Source organism: Mixophyes fleayi, chromosome 8, assembly GCF_038048845.1.
Source record: "Mixophyes fleayi isolate aMixFle1 chromosome 8, aMixFle1.hap1, whole genome shotgun sequence".
NCBI lineage: Eukaryota > Metazoa > Chordata > Amphibia > Anura > Limnodynastidae > Mixophyes > Mixophyes fleayi.
Window position 1 is genome coordinate 38,148,753 of NC_134409.1, and position 21,233 is coordinate 38,169,985.

At 37.7% G+C, this 21,233-nt stretch overlaps 1 protein-coding gene across 3 annotated transcripts in view; it reads left to right on the forward strand.

Annotated features, from left to right (window-relative positions):
- Positions 1 to 21,233, forward strand: part of TGFBR3 (transforming growth factor beta receptor 3) — a 164,307-nt gene that overhangs the window by 74,834 nt on the left and 68,240 nt on the right. For all 3 annotated transcript variants that reach the window (XM_075182390.1, XM_075182393.1, XM_075182392.1), the window contains exon 4: positions 7,428 to 7,565. In XM_075182390.1, coding sequence (XP_075038491.1) covers positions 7,428 to 7,565 — 138 coding nt within the window. The remainder of the gene's footprint in view (positions 1 to 7,427; positions 7,566 to 21,233) is intronic.

A 21,233-nucleotide genomic window follows, 5' to 3' on the forward strand; every position in this document is an offset into this window, starting at 1 on the left:
TGCTCATTGGGACTTTCAGTTGTTGGTAAAAATCGTTACAGAAATCGCATCTGCAGAACTTTACTGCAATGTGTCCCCAGCTTTAAATTTGCAGATGTCCAGGGAAAATGAACTGATTTGAACTTGACACGCATAATAAGATTTTTCTTAAGCACTCTGTGTAGAAGTTCATTATATTCTAGGTTTGCTTTTTCAGCTGATTTAACTAAAAGGCTAGTTACCGCTGAATAGTCCACATATATTATTACCTGTACTTAAAGTTTAAACACAAAATAATCTGCAAAATCTGTACAATAATAAACCTTGGCTTAGCGTCAAATTATAATCAGATCCTTAATCCTTACCATATATGCCTGAGGTTTCCTGTAGTGCTAAATTCATTTGACAGTAGGGATTAGTGTACATATAGTGGTGTATGATATTGAAATTCCTTGTGATCTGCAAACCAACAAAGGGTCACCCCTGCCCTGGAAACATGGACCGTTCATTGCATCTGATAACCGGCATCCTGAAAATCTAGAAAAACAAAGGAATTCCGAAACGGTTCTCAGCCCCTAAACAATTCCGAGTGAATATTCCTTCCTGCTAAACCAAAACACAAGCAGGAAGTCCTTTAATCAGCAGTCTTAATGAAAGAGGGTAACGGTGTCATAGATGGGAAACACCAAGCAATTTATAAACACGTTAACTCTCAACACATAAAAAAAAGTTATAAAGCAAATTGTCTAGATTAACCCACCACAGCCTTTAATCTCAATCTTTTGTTGATCACCTTAGAGAAAAAAATATACAATATAAACTATTTGTAATGGCTCTCTTTATCTTGCAGAGAATGCGGAGAATAGAGAATACTAGAACACCAAAGTATGGAAAGTTTGGATAAATATTTAAATATTAAATCCTAGTGTTTTTGTCAAATTTGTAGAACACATATAATAAAATAAAAATCAACCACAGGGATGCATAGCATGGTATAAAATTATAAATGAAAGGAGTTCAATATGATGAAGTATTTAAATGCTAAATACTAATATTAGTTACGCAATATGGGCCTGATTCTTAAGGAATGCAAATGCCGATACGTGCCGCATTTTGCTTAAATTTTCTTTGCGCATGCTCAGAAACGGATTATACGCCAGTGAACGACAGCAACATCCAATTCATCAAACGCAAAGAACCTACACGGCAGCCTACGATTTCATGAGCAGAACGGGGAGGGGAATGAGAGTATGCACATAGTTATTGTACAGTAAGGATGTGCCAAGCTTGTGCGCACGTAGCAACATTCGATTTAAGCTTTGTACATCTCAAAGGTGCGTGATTTTCTAGCGTATCACTTGCACCAGCTACAGGTTGGGTGTAGGTGTAAGTTCCGATTACTAGTGATGACGGTCCTATATGTGTGTCAGAACATATATTGGCAATCAGCAGCAACTGTAAAAATGCATTAATGTACAGTGGACATTAACAATATCATGGTAAATGTACTGGAGCGAAAACCAAAGTGAAAAAAAAAAAATCTAAATTTTTTTTCTTTTTACAATTAAATCTTTATTGACAATATTATTAACAGGTGCCTGACATTGAATACTTTTTTTTAACTTTGCGTTCTTTTGGAACTTATATTCCACATATGTATTAGGCGTGTCCTGCAGTCTTGTCTGTTAGAGCAGAGAGCACCACCAAGACCCGTATTCAACAAAACATGTGTCTTTAGATCTGCTCCTACAGAAGTGCGCATGCCAGATTTATGTGCGTTTTTAAAGAAACTCAATTTACATTTGCTTTGCATACTTTAATGAATCAAGCCCTATGAGGCTTTGTACAACATATACATATAGGGGGCAGCATGGTGGCTAAGTGGTTAGCACTTCTGCCTTACAGCACTGGGGTCATGAGTTCAATTTCCGACCATGGCCTTATCTGTGTGGAGTTTGTATGTTCTCCCCATGTTTGCGTGGGTTTCCTCCGGGTGCTCCGGTTTCCTCCCACATTCCAAAAAAACATACTAGTAGGTTAATTGGCTGCTATCAATATTGACCCTAGTCTGTCTGTCTGTCTGTCTGTGAATATTAGTGAATTTAGACTGTAAGCTCCAATGGGGCAGGGACGCTATATAAATAAATGATGATGATGCTTATCTGAGTGTGGAAACACAGCATGAGACCATAGGATCCTGCGCTCTTTATATTGATAGAACAGGATTTTAAGATGGCACCTTAAAGCTCAAACTTGCTTTAGTGGTAAATCTGCCTTAATACAGGAGTGTCCTGTTAATAAAAAGGGGAACAGTGCTTATGTGATACTCCCACATGTGGGAAATGCGAGTGACCCCTTAAATATTAAAGTTTTTATTTCTATTCTCAGTGTCTCTCATACATACTTTAGTGCCAATGCCAAGTTTATATAGTGGTCCTTGAAGAAAAACATTTCATGTCTGCTCTGCTGTCAGTTTCTTGTATTCCCCATAGACAGATTTTTGGTTTTCCTAGAAGTGCTGTGAACAGCTGCCTCATTCTGTGTAGTGTTCTCCAATTTCACACTGTGTTTTTATACTGCTCTGCTTTAATATGTGGATGTTTCTAAACACCTCCACACAGCAAATGCCAATATCATCAGTGTGAGCATTCTTCTAAATCTCATATTTATTCTGCTCCAGCAGCATCAAAGTACATAAGGCATAAATCTTTCATTCATCATGTTTATACTGCTAGAAACATAATTATTTGTCTAAACGCCTTTTCCAGCATTGCTTACATACAAACTATGAAAAACATGTAAGTGTCTATTTTTCAAAGGGTTGGTGTTTTTACTAGAGATAGAGCTTTGTCCTATACATCAAAGGGTTTTGCTGACAATAGCTTATCAGGATGGCGATAACAGAAGAAAATTCATTTAGAACAATGCGTTCTTCTGTGAATTAATGGTAAATTGAGACGATAGGTGATTTTCTATTACCACAATAAGCTGCAATTGAAGCTTAACCTAATGCCGCATTTTCATAAATATAGTAGTAGACTCTCTATAATTGATAATTGTGCAGGGGAAAGCACACTCACCTATTTTAAAATCTATCCTGTATTTTATATATAAAATATGGGCTAGTGAAACATTTTATATTTTTGTGTGCTTTGCAGTAATTGAGCATATGCATGATCCTTGCAAAGGTACTAAGTGAGAAGTTTGCTCTATTCGTCAAAAAATCGGGTATATTAACTAAACTGCGGGTTTGAAAAAGTGGAGATGTTGCCTATAGCAACCAATCAGATTCTAACTGTCATTTTGTAGAATGTACTAAATAAATGATAACTAGAATCTAATTGGTTGCTATAGGCAACATCTCCACTTTTTCAAACGCGCAGTTTAGTAAATATACCCCCAGGTCTCACCTTCTACTTTCAATTGGACACAATTCAGCATAGCAGTACATCTCTAAGTGCACTTTGTGTAATGTAAAAAAAAAAAAATGATTAAAGCACACATAACTGCCATATGTAATAAAGGCAGTCCCAATACTTCTCATTCTTATGAGTAATTTAAGCCACAACTCAACCTAAACTGAGCAGTATTTTAGCAGTAAAAAAATAATAGTGTAATTAAAGGTACTAAAGGAGTAGTAGAGACTGGACTTTGATGTGACATTTACAGGTTTGCACAATGCGCATCTTAGATTTTTCCATGCAAACCTAAGCGCACTTCCAATTAGCATATACCATATAGGCGCACCTCTGCAAAGCCAAAGTCATTTGTGGAGCACATCCTGTGTGCTTTGTAAATTAGGTTCACAGTGTATAGGTAACAGGTGCACTCGATATAGGAGTAGAAATCCCAAAGCGATATTTCAGGCTGACCCACGTAGTTAGCTCAGAAACTATTTAATTCCTAACTTAGAGTATGATGTCTGAAGATTAAATAAATACAATTTGGGATAATATTGGCTGTATCTGCAAATAATATGGGTTAATACAAAATAATGTCCTATTAGGATAACATGTGTTCCATTTATATATCGATTCTAAAACTAATATAGAAATGATTACAATGTCGTTAAAAGAAATGTACAGGGCTTTTGTGTAACAGGGCACAGGGCACTGTCTGTTGTGTAGTAAAATCTAAGTGTAAATTTAATTAGAGTTAAGTCCTTTGGGTTGAAAATGCTTAGATGAGACACAAATGGAGAGTCGAAACCTTTTAGACCCAGTATTGAAATGTTTCTGTGATCAGTTGAGGTGTCCACAAGTATGTGATATCCCTGAAGAAAATACTCTAGACAACTGGGTAACTTGTACATCAAGTCCTTTTATTGCAGTATTCATTTCAGAGAACTGTCTCCAGATATTTCCATCCTTTCCCCGCTGTGCTAAAGTAACCTTGAAGACGTATGGCATCAGACTGTAACATTTCACAACAACAATTGCAGTTCATGTTTGTTTGCCTGGAAGCCTGAAAAATAAGACATCAGCAATGTTAATTTTGATTATTTTGTTTTTAAATTGTGCCCCAGACTTTCTCTCATACTTCAAATTACTTTACCAGAGTATTAGGGCAGAAGTCCATCAATTGTTTTCCCAAGTCTGGTTACTATGGAGATAACCAGTGGTCCATGCAATGAACTATCTCAGGGGACAATAAAAAGTTCTGCAGCTGTCTTAATCCTTTTGACATCATAGGTATCTGGTAGAGGCCTGTAATAGAAATTGTGTGTGTGTGTGTGTGTGTGTTTGTGTTTGTGTGTAGGGATAAGAGACTTTTCTTAACAATGTAAACTTAAAGGGACCTACAAACAGTGGAAGTAGCCAGTTTGTGAGATAGTCCATCTTCATCCTTTTAATTCATTAAGAATCAGCATGGCCAGGTTATCCAGTAGGCCGACTAGGGTGCACGGCTTTTGGGTGGGGGGATGGGCACAACATTTTATGAGGAGCAAAATTGTTGCACGGTTAAACTGAAATTCATTTTAAGACATAGAGAATAGTTGTTATCCAAAGTAAAAAGAAAACATGAAAGAAAAATATAGTAAGGTTTTAATCTTGATGTATTCTCATGGTAAAGGCTGGAGACAATGAGTCATCCTTGGGCGGACGCTTGAGGATAAGCGAGTAGGAGACACAAGGATGGCGACAGACACAAGAGTGACATCCACCTCACCCGTTACATCTTCACCCTCAGCGCTCCCTCGTGCATCTGTTCTGCTATACAGTTCTGATTTTAATGAAACCGAACTCGGAGGCAAAGATTGTCGTTACCCATTTAAAAAGCCAAGAGGAGCTGCATTTCAAGCACATGGGAACATAAACATTGGGGGAAGTCTGTGAAGGAAAATGGATTTTGAATGAAGGAAGACTATAAAATGTTTCTCAGGGATCACACTGGTTCCTACTGAATTGCTAGGCTGCATTCTTATGACTGATTGGCCAAACTCAAAAAAATGTCTTCGGTGTATAGATGACCAGTCCACTTTAAATGTGGATGAATGTATAATCATTAATTTAATTTACCACTTTTATGTATGTCCTCCAGCACATTAAGTGATAAGAAATCCTGATAGTAAGGTTATTTGATTTAACGCAGCTCTTTCAAGACCATGTTGTGATTAATCTGTACCAGGGATAACAATGTGCAGAAGCTGCTTTCTTTATGACTTGCACTTTTTTCCTTTAAACTTTATAGTTTACAAGTCTAATCTGTACATTGTCGTTTTTACTTAAAAGCTTTTAAGGTAAAAATAAATACCTTTGTACGTGTTTACAACAAGCAATATATAATCTTTATTGCTGTATTTATTCAGGACATTTTAACTTGTTAACTGGAGCATATTATTTGATGTGAATATGAAAGATATATTTCCTGCAGACAGTGGTTTGCATTGTACTACAGTATAATGGGCCCTGTGCTCGGTTTGACGGTTTGGTTACTGTACAGTTGTAAGTGTGTGTGTGTGTGTGTGTGTTGGGGCGGAAGCTAGTGTCTCGTACTTAACAACAACCCAATCTATGCACAATGGACATATTCACTAGACTTGACATTGTAACCTGCCATTATCCCAGCATGCGGTTTTATTGAAAGGAAGGAATTTAGTACCTTGAAAATGATGCATTAACAACTTCACAGCTTAGTAGTTAAATTGCTAATGAGGTGCCAGGCATGATTGCACACTAGTAAAAGAGGCTGTGGCCAATTGTAATGGGCTCATCTTGTATTTATAATGAGAGGTCAGTGTTGCCATTAAAGGAAGCACCCAAATTCCTGCATTCAGATTCTGATTTGCCCGCAGGCAATAGCTTCCTATGACTCTGCCTGGTTCCATCTGTCGCTCTGTGCAAGTTATGACCATTACCCACAATTATACAGTATTATCTGCTGCCCATTCTTGGCATGTACCATAGAGGAAGCATCCTGACAACTCAGATAGTTTGATTGTTACATGGGAAATAGAAATTCATATAAATGACCTTTGACTCTTGCGACAGAACTTCTTGCAATATGACTTTGCCCATTCATTTCAGATGGCTATGTCTTTCTGTGCCCAATGTGATGCACTGTCCAATGAAATGAATGGAAATTATCACACATCTCACAAGTTGTAGTTGTAGTGTATGTAGTGTATTCAGTATGTAGAGTATGTGAAGACATGTAGTATACAGGAACACACAAAGGAAGATGTACAGATTAAGCCAATGTATTTGAAACAAACGTCAAAATGCGGCACTAGTCACATGACCTGAGTAGACCCTGCACATAATACTCGTACTCTGTACGTGAGTTGAAGGAGGCAGTATGGAGCAACATGTTATATTTTCTCCATCCATGCCCAGTGTTGTGCCATTTGTCTCAAATAAACTCATTTTCTATACAGGATTTTCCATATGCAGTAAACAAGTCCGTGTATTAATGCTCTACAAGGTGCAAACACTTGCAGATCACATTGTGTTTTACAAAGTAAAGGTAGTAGCATATAAAATCATTGTTTATCCATATTTTGAACTCAGAAATGTAAATGCTTTATTTGCCCGTCCATAGAAGAAGTTCCTGGTGTGCCCATGCACACAGCAGTACAACAAATCTCACACCACACCAGGGTTTCCCAAACCCAGTCCCCAGGGCTCCCTAACAGTGCAGGTTTTCTGGATCACACGTGACATAATTAGGACCACCTGTGGATATGTTACAATGTGTCAGTCAGTAATGAATACACCTGTGCTCCAGCAAGGAGATATGGAAAACCTGCACTGTTAGGGAGCCCTGAGGACTGGGTTTGGGAAACCCTGCACCACACATTGGGAACACCATGCCTTATTAAGTTTTTTCTTGTTGCTTGTACTGTTTATACATTTTGTATTTATTTTACTTTTATTTGCAAGTGCAGCAGTACCAGTGTGTTCATTTCTTCTCAAGGCATATCTTAATCTAGTTTTGTTTATTTACAGGTCACGTTGCATTTGACCCCAATCTCAACAATCTCGATTCATCAGAAACCTCTGGTGTTCATCTTAAACTCCCCACGGCCTGTGACGTGGGAGCTGAAGACTAACAGTCTAGCAGCGGGCGTTACCAGATCTTTCTTTGTGAGTATATGAGCGGTTGCGAAATTAGCAGTTTTGGTATGCAGCTACATGTGGAATAAATATGTCAGGTTATTTTATCCTGTCATTATAGCAGAGTATATACCTACAGAAACAGAGTTATGAGCAGTACAGCAAGCATTGAGCTTTCGGATTGGGCCAGCAATATCATTTAGCATTGGACATAGTCTTGATGTGAAAGAAGAGAACATGTTAATTATTGTGATTAAAAGACATTGAAGACTGCAACATATTTATTTTGTGATTCCTAGATATTAGTCATCTGGGATGTCAGACAATAGAGAGGGCGATGGTCTTATGTGTTTTTGCAGGAAAGCTGTGATCTCTGTTTCTGATAATTCTATTTATATTTGATCCTATTTACCGTATATTTGATTGTATCCATAACAGAGGAGTGTTGTTATTTTAAAGCGACCGAAATGCCATAATCATTTTATTATTCAATGTGGTGAAACCCGGAGATTCTCATTTACCAAAACAGCACACACAGGCTCAATGGAAAACACCTCTCTTTCGGCTAAATTTACACACCGTGAATTACGCCATGTATTTATCTTACCGTCAATTTACACCATAATCACATCAAATTGCACAATTTTTCTTCAAGGATTTAGCAAAATACACTGAAGATACACTAATGGCAAATCAGTTGCTTAAAATTAAGAAGCTAATGTCATGATGTCATTGCTACAAGTGTAAAGTAGTGGAAAGCATCAAAATTTACTAGTGTTTTCTGTAGGTAGATAAAAAAAATATTTTTAGCCTGTCACCATATAATACGTTTTTTCCTAGTAATGTATCGTTAAATTCTTCAGATGTACATTACTGGGTATTGTCTAGTCTGATAAATCCTCCTAAAGCTGGGTACACACTACAGAATTTTCCACCAACTTTTTAAGCCGATCGATTTTACATGCGATCGACGTTCCGATCGCTCGGTCCATGGACTGCAGACACACTAGCCTTGTTTAGGACGATAAAGGGAAGAGCGGACGTCCCTTTAGCGACTTTTTACAGCCATGTTGTCGTTAGCAATGATTGCAATTTCGTCGTGGATCGGTCGGAAGTTTATACACACTACACAACGGAAACGAGATTGGGATGAAAATATTAAACGGTACGACCAACCAAATGAGTTGACAATCGTCCATTTGGGCAGACTTTCGACCATCGTGTCACTACACACACTGACTCGACTTTTGAACGAGCGGTCGTATGTCAGCTGGTTGAGCCGATTATTGGACAAAAACCCTGTAGTGTGTACCTATCTTAACCCACCTATTTCACTAACAATGCATTTTAATCTATGTAAATCTCTTTTCTATCCATATAATCTAATCTGAACATAGCAGATTAGATTACTCCAAAGTCACCATTAAGGACAGTAAATGGTTATTCACTGTATTGAGGATTGTCACTTCAGTGCTGCATAAGAACAGAATTTGGGTGGAAATCCAGTAGGTTGCATATTTGTATATAAACTGATTACGCTGCTACATTCATTATATTAAAATTAACATTTATATTAAATACCACATAGACTGTTTTTTTAACAGTGAATTAGTAGCATGAATCTGAAGCTTTTTCCCAGGTGGTTCTCCTATAACACTGTTTTTGCAAAAGCGACCTGTTGGGAAGATGTATATGGCTATACTGCAAAAAAAAAAGTTTCTCCCTTCCTTTCTCGCAAGCATTTGGTTCCCAGGAGAGTGTAACCTGATCTTTTAGCCAGTCAGTCAACAGGCTCCTTGGTGGTCACGTGATGGCAGAAGGGGGAATGCGGCGAAGGTTCCAAAGCCTCACTGCTCACAACATCATAAGTTATTTAACTGTGGTTGCCATAATATGATATGGTAAATCACGTAATTGCTTGATATTTAGCAAACTGTACTGCTACTAGGAATAAATTGAATAATATATGCTTTATCACAGGGATGATTTGGTGACTTCATCCTGCATGGCAGCAGTAGTAGCATGTCATTACAGAACATAGGATTAGGAGGCAAGGTCTTGATCTTTCAGAAATTAAAGGCTTATTAATTAAAAGTGCAATGTAAATGCTATTTTTATGATGTATAAGTTGCCAGTTGAGTGAAGTTTTTCATTAAATATCCATCTTAACTCCTTGGCGATGACAGCAGAGTTACATGCACCAGTGTATTGATCAGAGTAATGTGCATTTCGCTCATAAACCTGTCAGTGCAAATCCAACATTTTAACTAGTCTAGTTGCTCAAAAAATGCATGATTTTATTACAGCACCCCATAAACATGTCACATTTCTGCTAGTTGACATTATAATGCAACTGCAAACCTTGACATATCTCTCAATCAACATCTGTGTAATACAATCTGCAAAAAGTATGTTATGCTAAGGTTAATATATTTGTTATTGCTAGCTAAAGGTAGGCTGTGGGGAGTATTATTAAAATTGACTGGTAACCCTTTGTTGTGTAGATCTACTAAGTGTTTAAAAGTAATAGTACAGCACTGAAAATCATGCTTCTCTCTGCATGTCAGATAGATAGACTTTTACAGGGCACTTTATATACATGTGTGTGTATTTATATTTGTGTATGTGTGTATATTTATTTATGCTCATACACACCTTCCAACATTTCAGTACCCGGCATCATGACATCACCCTGTAAAAGCACTAGTCTGCCCTTTAGACCCCTCCCTTCTCCTCAAACACTGCAGCACGCACCAATAGCAGGAAAGTACCTCCCAACGTTATCACTCACGGAACAAACATGCCCGTGGGTGGGACATATTGACAGAGCCCTAAGATCTGGAATGTCCCACCGAAATCCAAAAAAGTTAGACACACAAAACACGTTTACAGATGAAAACACAATTGGTATTGGGTGGAAATTTGTAGGGACAATGACATGTCCATGCTGCACACTGATGCTTGTTCTCAGTACTATGTACTGTCCAACTTACTACATAATGACACAGGCACAGGATCTGCACACTGTGTAAGGTGCACCCTTCTTCTCCAAATTGACAGGCAGCAGGGGTAGCCCTGTCATCACCACAGAAGAGGCCGTTCGTCTGCTCTTCCCTCTCACTGTTAAGTATTAGTTATGTTCAAACTAAATAAATAATGAGATTCTCATAGATAATTATTCACATTATCCATTATTCCTAAATCCTTGTACTTAAATGTCTTAAAATGACATTGAATCCCACATCTTAAATTCATTATTTGTTATTATTCCGAGCAAAAGATAATATAACTAGTCACCAAATTATAGTATATATAAAATATAATAGTACTACTATATATATGTATATTATTATTATATCCTTACTAATATTATATAATCGCTGGATAAAGTGAAGAAGACTCAAGAGTCTCTATAGCTGCTGTAGATACTAGAATAAGTAGTGAACACCTCAGCCATACCTGGTGCCAAGTTTAATATGCAGAGCCATATCTGGTAACAAGACTAATATGCAGAGCCATATCTGGTAACAAGACTAATATGCAGAGCCATATCTGGTTCCAAGACTAATATGCAGAGCCACATCTGGTAACAAGACTAATATGCAGAGCCACATCTGGTAACAAGACTAATATGCAGAGCCATATCTGGTAACAAGACTAATATGCAGAGCCATATCTGGTTCCAAGACTAATATGCAGAGCCACATCTGGTAACAAGACTAATATGCAGAGCCACATCTGGTAACAAGACTAATATGCAGAGCCATATCTAGTAACAAGACTAATATGCAGAGCCACATCTGGTAACAAGACTAATATGCAGAGCCATATCTAGTAACAAGACTAATATGCAGAGCCATATCTGGTTCCAAGACTAATATGCAGAGCCATATCTGGTAACAAGACTAATATGCAGAGCCATATCTGGTAACAAGAGTAATATGCAGAGCCATATCTAGTAACAAGACTAATATGCAGAGCCATATCTGGTTCCAAGACTATTATGCAGAGCTATATCTGGTTCCAAGACTAATATGCAGAGCCATATCTGGTTCCAAGACTAATATGCAGAGCCACATCTGGTAACAAGACTAATATGCAGAGCCATATCTGGTTCCAAGACTAATATGCAGAGCCATATCTGGTAACAAGACTAATATGCAGAGCCATATCTGGTTCCAAGACTAATATGCAGAGCCATATCTGGTAACAAGACTAATATGCAGAGCCATATCTAGTAACAAGACTAATATGCAAAGCCATATCTGATTCCAAGACTAATATGCAGAGCCATATCTGGTAACAAGACTAATATGCAGAGCCATATCTGGTAACAAGACTAATATGCAGAGCCATATCTAGTAACAAGACTAATATGCAGAGCCATATCTGGTACTAAGATTAATATGCAGAGCCATATCTGGTAACAAGATTAATATGCAGAGCCATATCTGGTAACAAGACTAATATGCAGAGCCATATCTAGTAACAAGACTAATATGCAGAGCCATATCTGGTTCCAAGACTAATATGCAGAGCCATATCTGGTAACAAGACTAATATGCAGAGCCATATCTGGTAACAAGACTAATATGCAGAGCCATATCTGGTAACAAGATTAATATGCAGAGCCATATCTGGTAACAAGACTAATATGCAGAGCCATATCTGGTAACAAGACTAATATGCAGAGCCATATCTGGTAACAAGACTAATATGCAGAGCCATATCTGGTAACAAGACTAATATGCAGAGCCATATCTGGTTCCAAGACTAATATGCAGAGCCATATCTGGTAGCAAGACTAATATGCAGAGCCATATCTGGTAAAAAGACTAATATGCAGAGCCATATCTGGTAACAAGATTAATATGCAGAGCCATATCTGGTAACAAGACTAATATGCAGAGCCATATCTAGTAACAAGACTAATATGCAGAGCCATATCTGGTTCCAAGACTAATATGCAGAGCCATATCTGGTAACAAGACTAATATGCAGAGCCATATCTGGTAACAAGACTAATATACAGAGCCATATCTGGTAACAAGATTAATATGCAGAGCCATATCTGGTAACAAGACTAATATGCAGAGCCATATCTGGTAACAAGACTAATATGCAGAGCCATATCTGGTAACAAGACTAATATGCAGAGCCATATCTGTTGCCAAGTCTAATAATCAGATCCATATCTAGTAAAAAGACTAATGTGCAGAGACATACTTGGTGCCAGATTAATGTACAGACCCATATCTGCTGCACATTATACTTACCCGCTGCTCTGACTTTTCCTGCCCTCTCCCTGTTCATCAAACAGTGATTTCATCCTGCTTTTGCAGAGTCCAGGTCACAATCACTACATCTATCGACATTACCTGAATGTGCTGTTCCTCCCCTGCAGTGAACTCTGATAGCCAATCAGCCAAAGAGTAAAAAAAAAACTCAAACTAAAAGAATGAACTTGAGTAACTGAGGATATTCAATAAATCTATTTGTAGATTCCTGTGGTATTACAAAAGAATAGTATTCTTGTCGAGACATTACACTCCACCCGCACTCCCATATGAATTGGAATATATTGTAGTGCATGGAAGTGAGCCATCCCAGGCTGGTCTGCACATTGTGGCTTGGGTTTATAATGTGAGTTAATAAGTTTAATTTGTTGTCTGCAGGCCACATGCAGATCCAGATCTGCAAGGCACGCACTGGCTACAAACAGGCAGTACACATTGTTTTAAGCAGCTTCAGCTCCGTTAAAAAATTCAAACACGGATGTTATTTGTAATATATTTACATGTGCCTTCATTTAAATGGGTTACTATTGCGCTTAGTGAGTACTGAATGTTGATCAGAGTGCAGATATCACTTATTGTGAGTTTTATTATTTCTATTATTATTATTTATTTATAAAGTGCCAACATACTACTCAGCACTGTATAAAGGAGGAACAGTGGTGGCAAGATTAAAATCTTTTAATCTCTGGCTCCAGCAGCTAAAATGAGATGGCTCTTTAAACCAACCTTGTCCTTGCTGTGATGACGCACCTTGGTACCACCTTCATACATTTATAAGATGATTATGTGGTAGGCAGGGCACAGAACTGGTTTAAAGTGCAGCCCTCTCTAGCTGCCAGCCGCATGTTTTATAATTAACTATTTCAGGTGAACCCAACAGGTGGTGTAGGTGCCAAAGTATGATGACCTGGAGAGAAAACTATTTTTAACAAAAATTAAGTATGTAATAATAATTTATGGGAATTGCACATATTGGGGTTATAATTCATGAAAATGTGCATTAAGAAATATGAAACAGCAATTTTTTGGAGAATAAGTGGTGAAAATTGTACTTTCCATTTATGTACACATAGATATTTGCTGGACACCCCTGGTTCAAACCCAAGTATCACCTCTTGTACAAGTCACTTTGTCTCCTATTTGGTAATGTTAGCTTGTAGGTTATAGTGTTAAGTGCTTTGTAAAAGTATATGCCCTATACAAATTACTAATAGTAATATAATGATAATAATAAGGATTATTATTAATTATATTCCAAGCGTTCATAAATTATTGAAAATAACATCACCTTTTAAAGACATAATGCAAAGAGTTTTTATTGCTCACGTTAGATTATTGCTTACAGATGTCTTCATGTCTGAAATCTATAGGATTATACAAGAAAGTGATAACAATTTACAAATGGAATAGGCAACAACTGATATGTAAAGATTTGCTCTACTTCATCCATCATGTCACATGTGCCAAGTCACAACTTTTTTGCTCTTTTGGGACATCAAATTCAGTAAATTGATGGCCGCTAATCTCTCTCCTTAAATTTTGAGTAAGATAATTTTTCTTGTTGTAGATATTTTTTCTAAAAAAGATTCTATATATATATATATATATATATATATATATATATATATATTTATTGTACTAGTTGGAGAAGACATAATCTGCCCTATAAAACTCCATATCTTACCCAGAGTCTTACCCCCTGTGTACAGACAGCAGTAGGAGCAGGTGTTGCGGTCAGGATTTGAGCACAAGGGGGAGGAGCGCTGTCACTTGGGCAGTTACATCACCTGAAGATTAGGAGAGGACAGAGGTTGATTACACCACATTTGTCCATAAATTGCTTCTTCACCTGCTGTGGACTAAGATTGGCAACTGTGGATTATAACTTCTTCAGTTTATTTTATGAAATATTATTTTTTCAGCCTACATTGTGTATTTTATATTTTTGCTTCTACATATTATTGACATTGTTTCTGGAACTGTTACATGTAACTGTCAACCCCATCTGTGGACAATGATACCATTTGAGACTTTCATCATCAACATCATCAACATTTATTTATATAGCGCCAGCAAATTCCGTAGCGCTTTACAAACGTGAATGTAGATAATTAATCACACCTGGAAAAAGCAACGCCAATCTGGAACCAATGGTTTATTTTAGTACATTTGAAAGAGGCAGTGAAAGGATAGACAGATTCTTGCAAACTTTTGAAATCATATGCAAATTGAGGAACAAAGGACTTATATTTTATAGCCTTAAATTTTGGGTTTAACCATTGCTACATTTTGTACGCTCTCCACACAGTTAAGAATGGGTTATGCAGAGGTAAAACGGGCATTGTTGATGCTTTACGCCTTTACCCATCAGACACGCCAACAATATTTCTGGACCGTCATTAAAGCCCCCCTAGATTACTTCCCTAGGTGTAGAAAAAAACCTGACCCATACTTTTAACCAGTGGATCTTTGGACAGGGATCTGAGATGCTAGAAGATATTCAGCACCTTTGTGTACCTTGGATGCTGTCCCATGAAAGTCAGGAAGTGGGTGATAGGTAGAGAACCTAAAGCCGTGGAAGAGGCAGCAGAGTTGGCTGACAAATTAACACATATCTATTCCGGCAAGAGACAAGTCATGGCACACAGAGCATCGCAGTGTCACAGCTACACCAGCACCCATAAAATAATCAGATATCTGTGACAACAGTATAACCCCAACCCCAAAACCCCAAACCCAGTCCTCAGGGACCCCTAACAGTGCAGATTTTCCAGGTGACAAGTGAAATAATTAATACAACCGTTGGATCTTTCAAAATGTGTCAGTTAGTAATGACTACACCTGTGGTCCAGCAAAGAGCTATGGAAAACATGCACTGTTAGAGGTACTTGAGGACTGGGTTTGGGATGCACTGCCCTATGGCCTACACAGTTGCTTCATTTGGGTCAATTGACCATCTTTTGGTAACCTTCCCAACCCTCTGCCTAGTAACCACTATCTCACCAGATTATGTAGTCTCATGCACAAAGATGAGACTCCCCAAGGCAGGCAGTCTCATATAGTGTTATTGCCCAGACTGTGTGTCTCACAACGGAAACCACAAGCAATAAAACAACTAATGGACAAACTTTGACCCCGTCTTGCAATTAATTGCTCCCCGCATCTTGTCTCCTGTCTTCTGAACCGTAGTTTATATTGGAAAACTTTGTAACATTGGCAACTGGCTTTTAGCTACTGTATAAGGAGTCTCGTTATCATTCGTTATGTTTGAAGATCCCATGGATGTCACAGATGAAGTTCGAGAATTAGATGGTCAAATCTTATGTAGATGTGAAATTTGCAAACCTCCACCTTTGATGCACATTGATCTGCTTAACAAGAGACTGTTGATTGACAGACAGCTTCTGTGTTTCCCAGGATTTCACCCAGTAAATGGATCATCTGGAGATCCATACTTTTTAGGGGGAGTCATGTGACACATGCTTAATTTGTTTTGTATGAATATTATATATTGTATGAATAGTCTGTAGCAAAGGAGAGATCTGCCTGCTTCATTGTTCTGGGCCCCACGATTTCTGATGGCGGCCCTTGATACAGCACTCGTCACTGTAAATAATATGGGTATAAGAAGGCACTGAGGAGTTCTGTCACCATATAAAAAGACAAGGCTATAGGGCAATTGGCCAGTATAGGGCAATTGCTTTTATACAGGTCATAGTAATCTGTGGACTTTGAACTTATTATTGATTTTGGATTTTGCAATCTAGATTATTGACATTCTATGTGGAACTGTTAAATTACTGCCAACCCCGTCTATTGATTATTTTAGTCCCTAGTTCAGATTGAGTTTGTTCACACATCTCGAGTTTGTCTGGACAGTATCGATTTTTGCACCCTAAATGAAGCAACAATTTGCTCTCATGCACGATGGATATTATGGGTTTCTCTGCATTTTCTTCTATGTACTTGCTCTACTAGCCCACTATATCCCCCATTGCATAAATACTTTATTTCCTCTTTGCTACAGATGAAGCTAATTACTATTTCCATTTACTTGGCTCACAGAAATTGATTGTGTATTTTGCTGTAACATATCTCAAAGTGTATCTATTGTAAATTGTAATCAAACTGAAGGACTGCAAGTGAAGCGTAGTGAGCTCTTTTTTGGCCAACGATAAAACAATACTTAGTGCTGTAAATAAATACACAATCATGTAAAAAATAAATACCAACCATCTGCTTATTTACATCCAGTTGTATGATTGCAAGGGCAACAGCAGGCTCTGGTTTCTTTATCCAACATCTGATGTTCTGTTTCTTAAAGTGCACATGTTATGTCTACTAGGAGAGAATCTTATCTAGTTTGGTTATCTATGGTTTGTGCTCTCTGTATTCCTGGAAATATTGATATGTTGTATTTGTGAGTAGGGTTTGTTTTTTTTGCTCCACATAAATTTTAGCACATGAGTATAGTTCACTTTATAAACTAAGTCATCTCTGAATTTCTGAGGCTATTCCTTGATGTCACGTGGAAGCTGCTATATTTCTATATATAAGAAATTGATCTGTCTCTTATGAGATAAGAAAATAAAAACTATAGTCAGTAACAGTGCTGCCACCAGTCTCAGGGAATGAGACATATCATCATCACCATTTATTTATTTATATAGCACCTCTAATTCCACAGCGCTGTACAGAGAACTCACTCACATCAGTCCCTGCCCCATTGGGGCTTACAGTCTAAGTTTCTTAACACACACACACACACACACACAGACTAGGGTCAATTTGTTAGCAGCAAATTAACCTACCAGTATGTTTTTGGAGTGTGGGAGGAAACTGGAGCACCCGGAGGAAACCCATGCAAACACGGGGAGAACATACAAACTCCTCACAGAGAAGGCCATGGTCGGGAATTGAACTCATGACCCTAGTGCTGTGAGGCAGAAGTGCTAACCACTACGCCACCATACTGACCAGATATATTATGCTTGATTACCTTTCCAATTATATACATCTATACAATATTTGTGCTTTTGGCCATTGCAGCACCAACTCCCGAATTCCAGCAGCATTGAAGGGAAAGGAGGTGATCAAGTTCTCCAACAAGGACTATCTTTTGTTACAAGCTTAAGTAAAGCATGTTAAGTCTCCTCCTTTTAAACATATGCCAGTGAGATTAGTATACCTTCTAGCCAAGTTATCCTTTTCTTAGCAGCTATTAAATGGTCTACCAATTGGGGAAAGTGGAGTGTGCCTAAATTTTCAAATGTAAAAAAATACATACCGTTTTTTTAAAAAAAATTTACAGCTATGAATACTAGCCTAATATAAGAAGAATAAAAATTATATTTATTCTACTTGCAGACATTGTTGATCTATTCATAGAAACGTCTCATTCTAATTACTGATATCTTAATTGGAATGATACTGCTACCAGCTCCAAGAGGTAATATGGCCATGACACATCAATAAAACACTATTGGATAAGATGGTATAATATTAATATACATTCAGAAGATTACATGTAGTAGATTAATGATATGTAAAGAATACTAATTTACCCTCATAGATTTAATCTCTTCTGATGGACAATCAGTAAGGCTGGGTACACACTATATAAAACTTCTTCTGATACGATATCCTTAACGATTTAACCAATGGCAAAAAAAAAAAGTTGCTGATACATGTGTACACACTAAACACGTTTTACCCGATTTACCTTCAGATCTGTGCTCTTCATCTGTCATAACCATCAGCTGAAAAGATCGTGACTCTGCACACTCCATAGTTATCTATAGACACTGCCGGTCATGAGAGCAAACACACTGAAGGATTGGAACGACATAGTTCCATCGTTCAATGAGTTTTTTAGTTTGGTTTAAAAATCAAATGAAACGATGGTGTATGCTTTGGAACCATAATCGTTCTTTGTTGCAGTATACACACTAATGCGATAACGGTCCGAACGGTCGCTTATCGGGTGATTGGCCCAATAAACGGCTGAAAACACTTTAGTGTGTACTCTGGGTACACACTATAGTGTTTTCAGACAATCATTGGGCCAATCACCCGATATGCGACCGTTCAGCCCGATATTGCATTAGTGTGCACACTTAGGGGTATATTTACTAAACTGGGTTTGAAAAAGTTGGGATGTTGCCTATAGCAACCAGTCAGATTCTAGCTGTCGTTTTGTAAAATGTACTAAATAAATGAAAGATAGAATCTGATTGGATGCTATAGGTAACATCTCCACTTTTCAAACCCGCAGTTTAGTAAATATACCCCTTAGACAATGAACGATAGTCATTCCAAGGCACCGATCATCGTTTGATTTGATTGTTCAGCAGAACTATAAATCTCGTTCAGCTATGGAACGACGTGCTTCCAATCCTGCAATGTGTATGCACTCACGATCAGGATCTCCATAGAGTTTACAGAGTTACGATCTCTTCAGCTGACGGTTATGACAGATGAAGAGCACAGATCTGAGGGTAAATCTTATAAAACATGTATAGTATGTATGCATGAATCGGCATGCTGATCAGGATTTTTTTTTTTCAGTCGTTAGTAAAATCGTTGTAGATAAAACAATGAGCGGAAAATTCTGTAGCGTGTACCCAGCCTAACAAAGCAGATTTCAACATCTGCTTTGTCAAACAGTGTTTCCACTTACTGGTCACCATATTTTTTTCCGTTTTTCACGTCAAGATCGGGAAATCTGGAATTTTAAAGCGTAAACTGCTCTTGAAGCACAGCAGAGTACCAGCATTATACCTGGCAATACATTAACTTGTATCCAATATGTAATATGTCCCCTGAAGCTATTGCTCTGCTGAGTAATTGTTTGTTAGTACTAAAGTGGGGATTTCCATGGCATTAGTATAAATAGATTTTTCCGAATTAAACAATTCGGTGACAAAAGCATGGATTGTCCTGGTAAATCAAGATAACCATAGGCCTTCTGCCATTCCATATAGTTATGTTGATGAACAGCACTCAAGTTATAGTTTAGAGACAGAAATATCGGTGTTCACATTTTGGGCATAAAATCACTCCTAAGGGCACAGAGCGGGACCCAAAAGTAAACGATGGGATTGATAGAGGCCCTGTAAAGTAAACCTGGTGCCTCTACACAGTGACTTAATCACTATTAATGAGCCTATCAATTCATAAAGAATGAGTGACATCCCTGAGGCTTGTTGCTGCGACATGAGATGGCAATCTTATCAGTTCACATAGAGCTACTGAGTCAGTGACACGACTGTGTTGTCACCAGTTACTTGCAAATTGATAGTCTGCATTTTAATGAATACTGGATCAGCTCACAGAATACGTCCACCACTGAGTGGACAACAGGTTCATTTTCACAAACAATAATAAATATTAATAACATGGGGCCTGATTCATTAAGGATCTTAACTTGAGAAACTTCTTCTTTCAGTCTCCTGGACAAAACCATGTTACAATGCAAGGGGTGCAAATTAGGAATCTGTTTTGCACATAAGTTAAATACTGACTGTTTTTTCATGTAGCACACAAATATCAACTTTAAATTTCAGTGTACAAATAAGCTATCAAGTACTTGTGTGCTACATGAAAAAACAGTCAGTATTTAACTTATGTGCAAAACAGAATACTAATTTGCACCCCTTGCATTGTAACATGGTTTTGTCCAGGAGACTGAAATAAGAAGTCTCTCAAGTTAAGATCCTTAATGAATCAGGCCCATGGATTTAGCAACCCTGGAACTGAGATTATTTTGACAATCTTGTATGCTACAACAATAAAATAAAATACTATGCACAATTAAATAAGGTACATTGTGTAATTACTTGCTCTGCTCTGCAAAAAGCAGTTTTGGAAAATAAAGTCCACAGCAATACTCCATTCAGCTGTAACGCATATGCACATAACCTGATACCAATGACTGCTAGTCATGCAATGGCCTGGTCTGCTTTTTGGATCTCTGTCAAAACTGTCTGAAAAACAAGTGCCATTTGTTTTCCTGTGCTTAGCGTTTAACGGGAAATCAGGAGGATATATTTCCAGAATCGTATTTTAAATAGATCCAGATGTGAGCCTCCAGCTCCGCTAGGAGAAGAGTGAGGCGTAAGAGGAAATGCTCTGCCAGTGTTTAAACTCATAGGAACTGCAGCTATTAATGTTTCCACACAGCGAGCAGGGTGGAAAATGAATGTGCTGAAAGTGACTGGAAGACGTAGAGGTGCAAATTGATTATAAAACAGGAACTAAGTAGTTTAGAATCATTAGCTTGATTTGATACAAAGAGGTAAATGTAATAGATGTCCTAAGGAGCTGTAACAATGAATATTATTTTTATAAGTGAGATTGATTGTTTTGCAGCTCATATTTCTGTTGCGAGTTTAGTTATAAA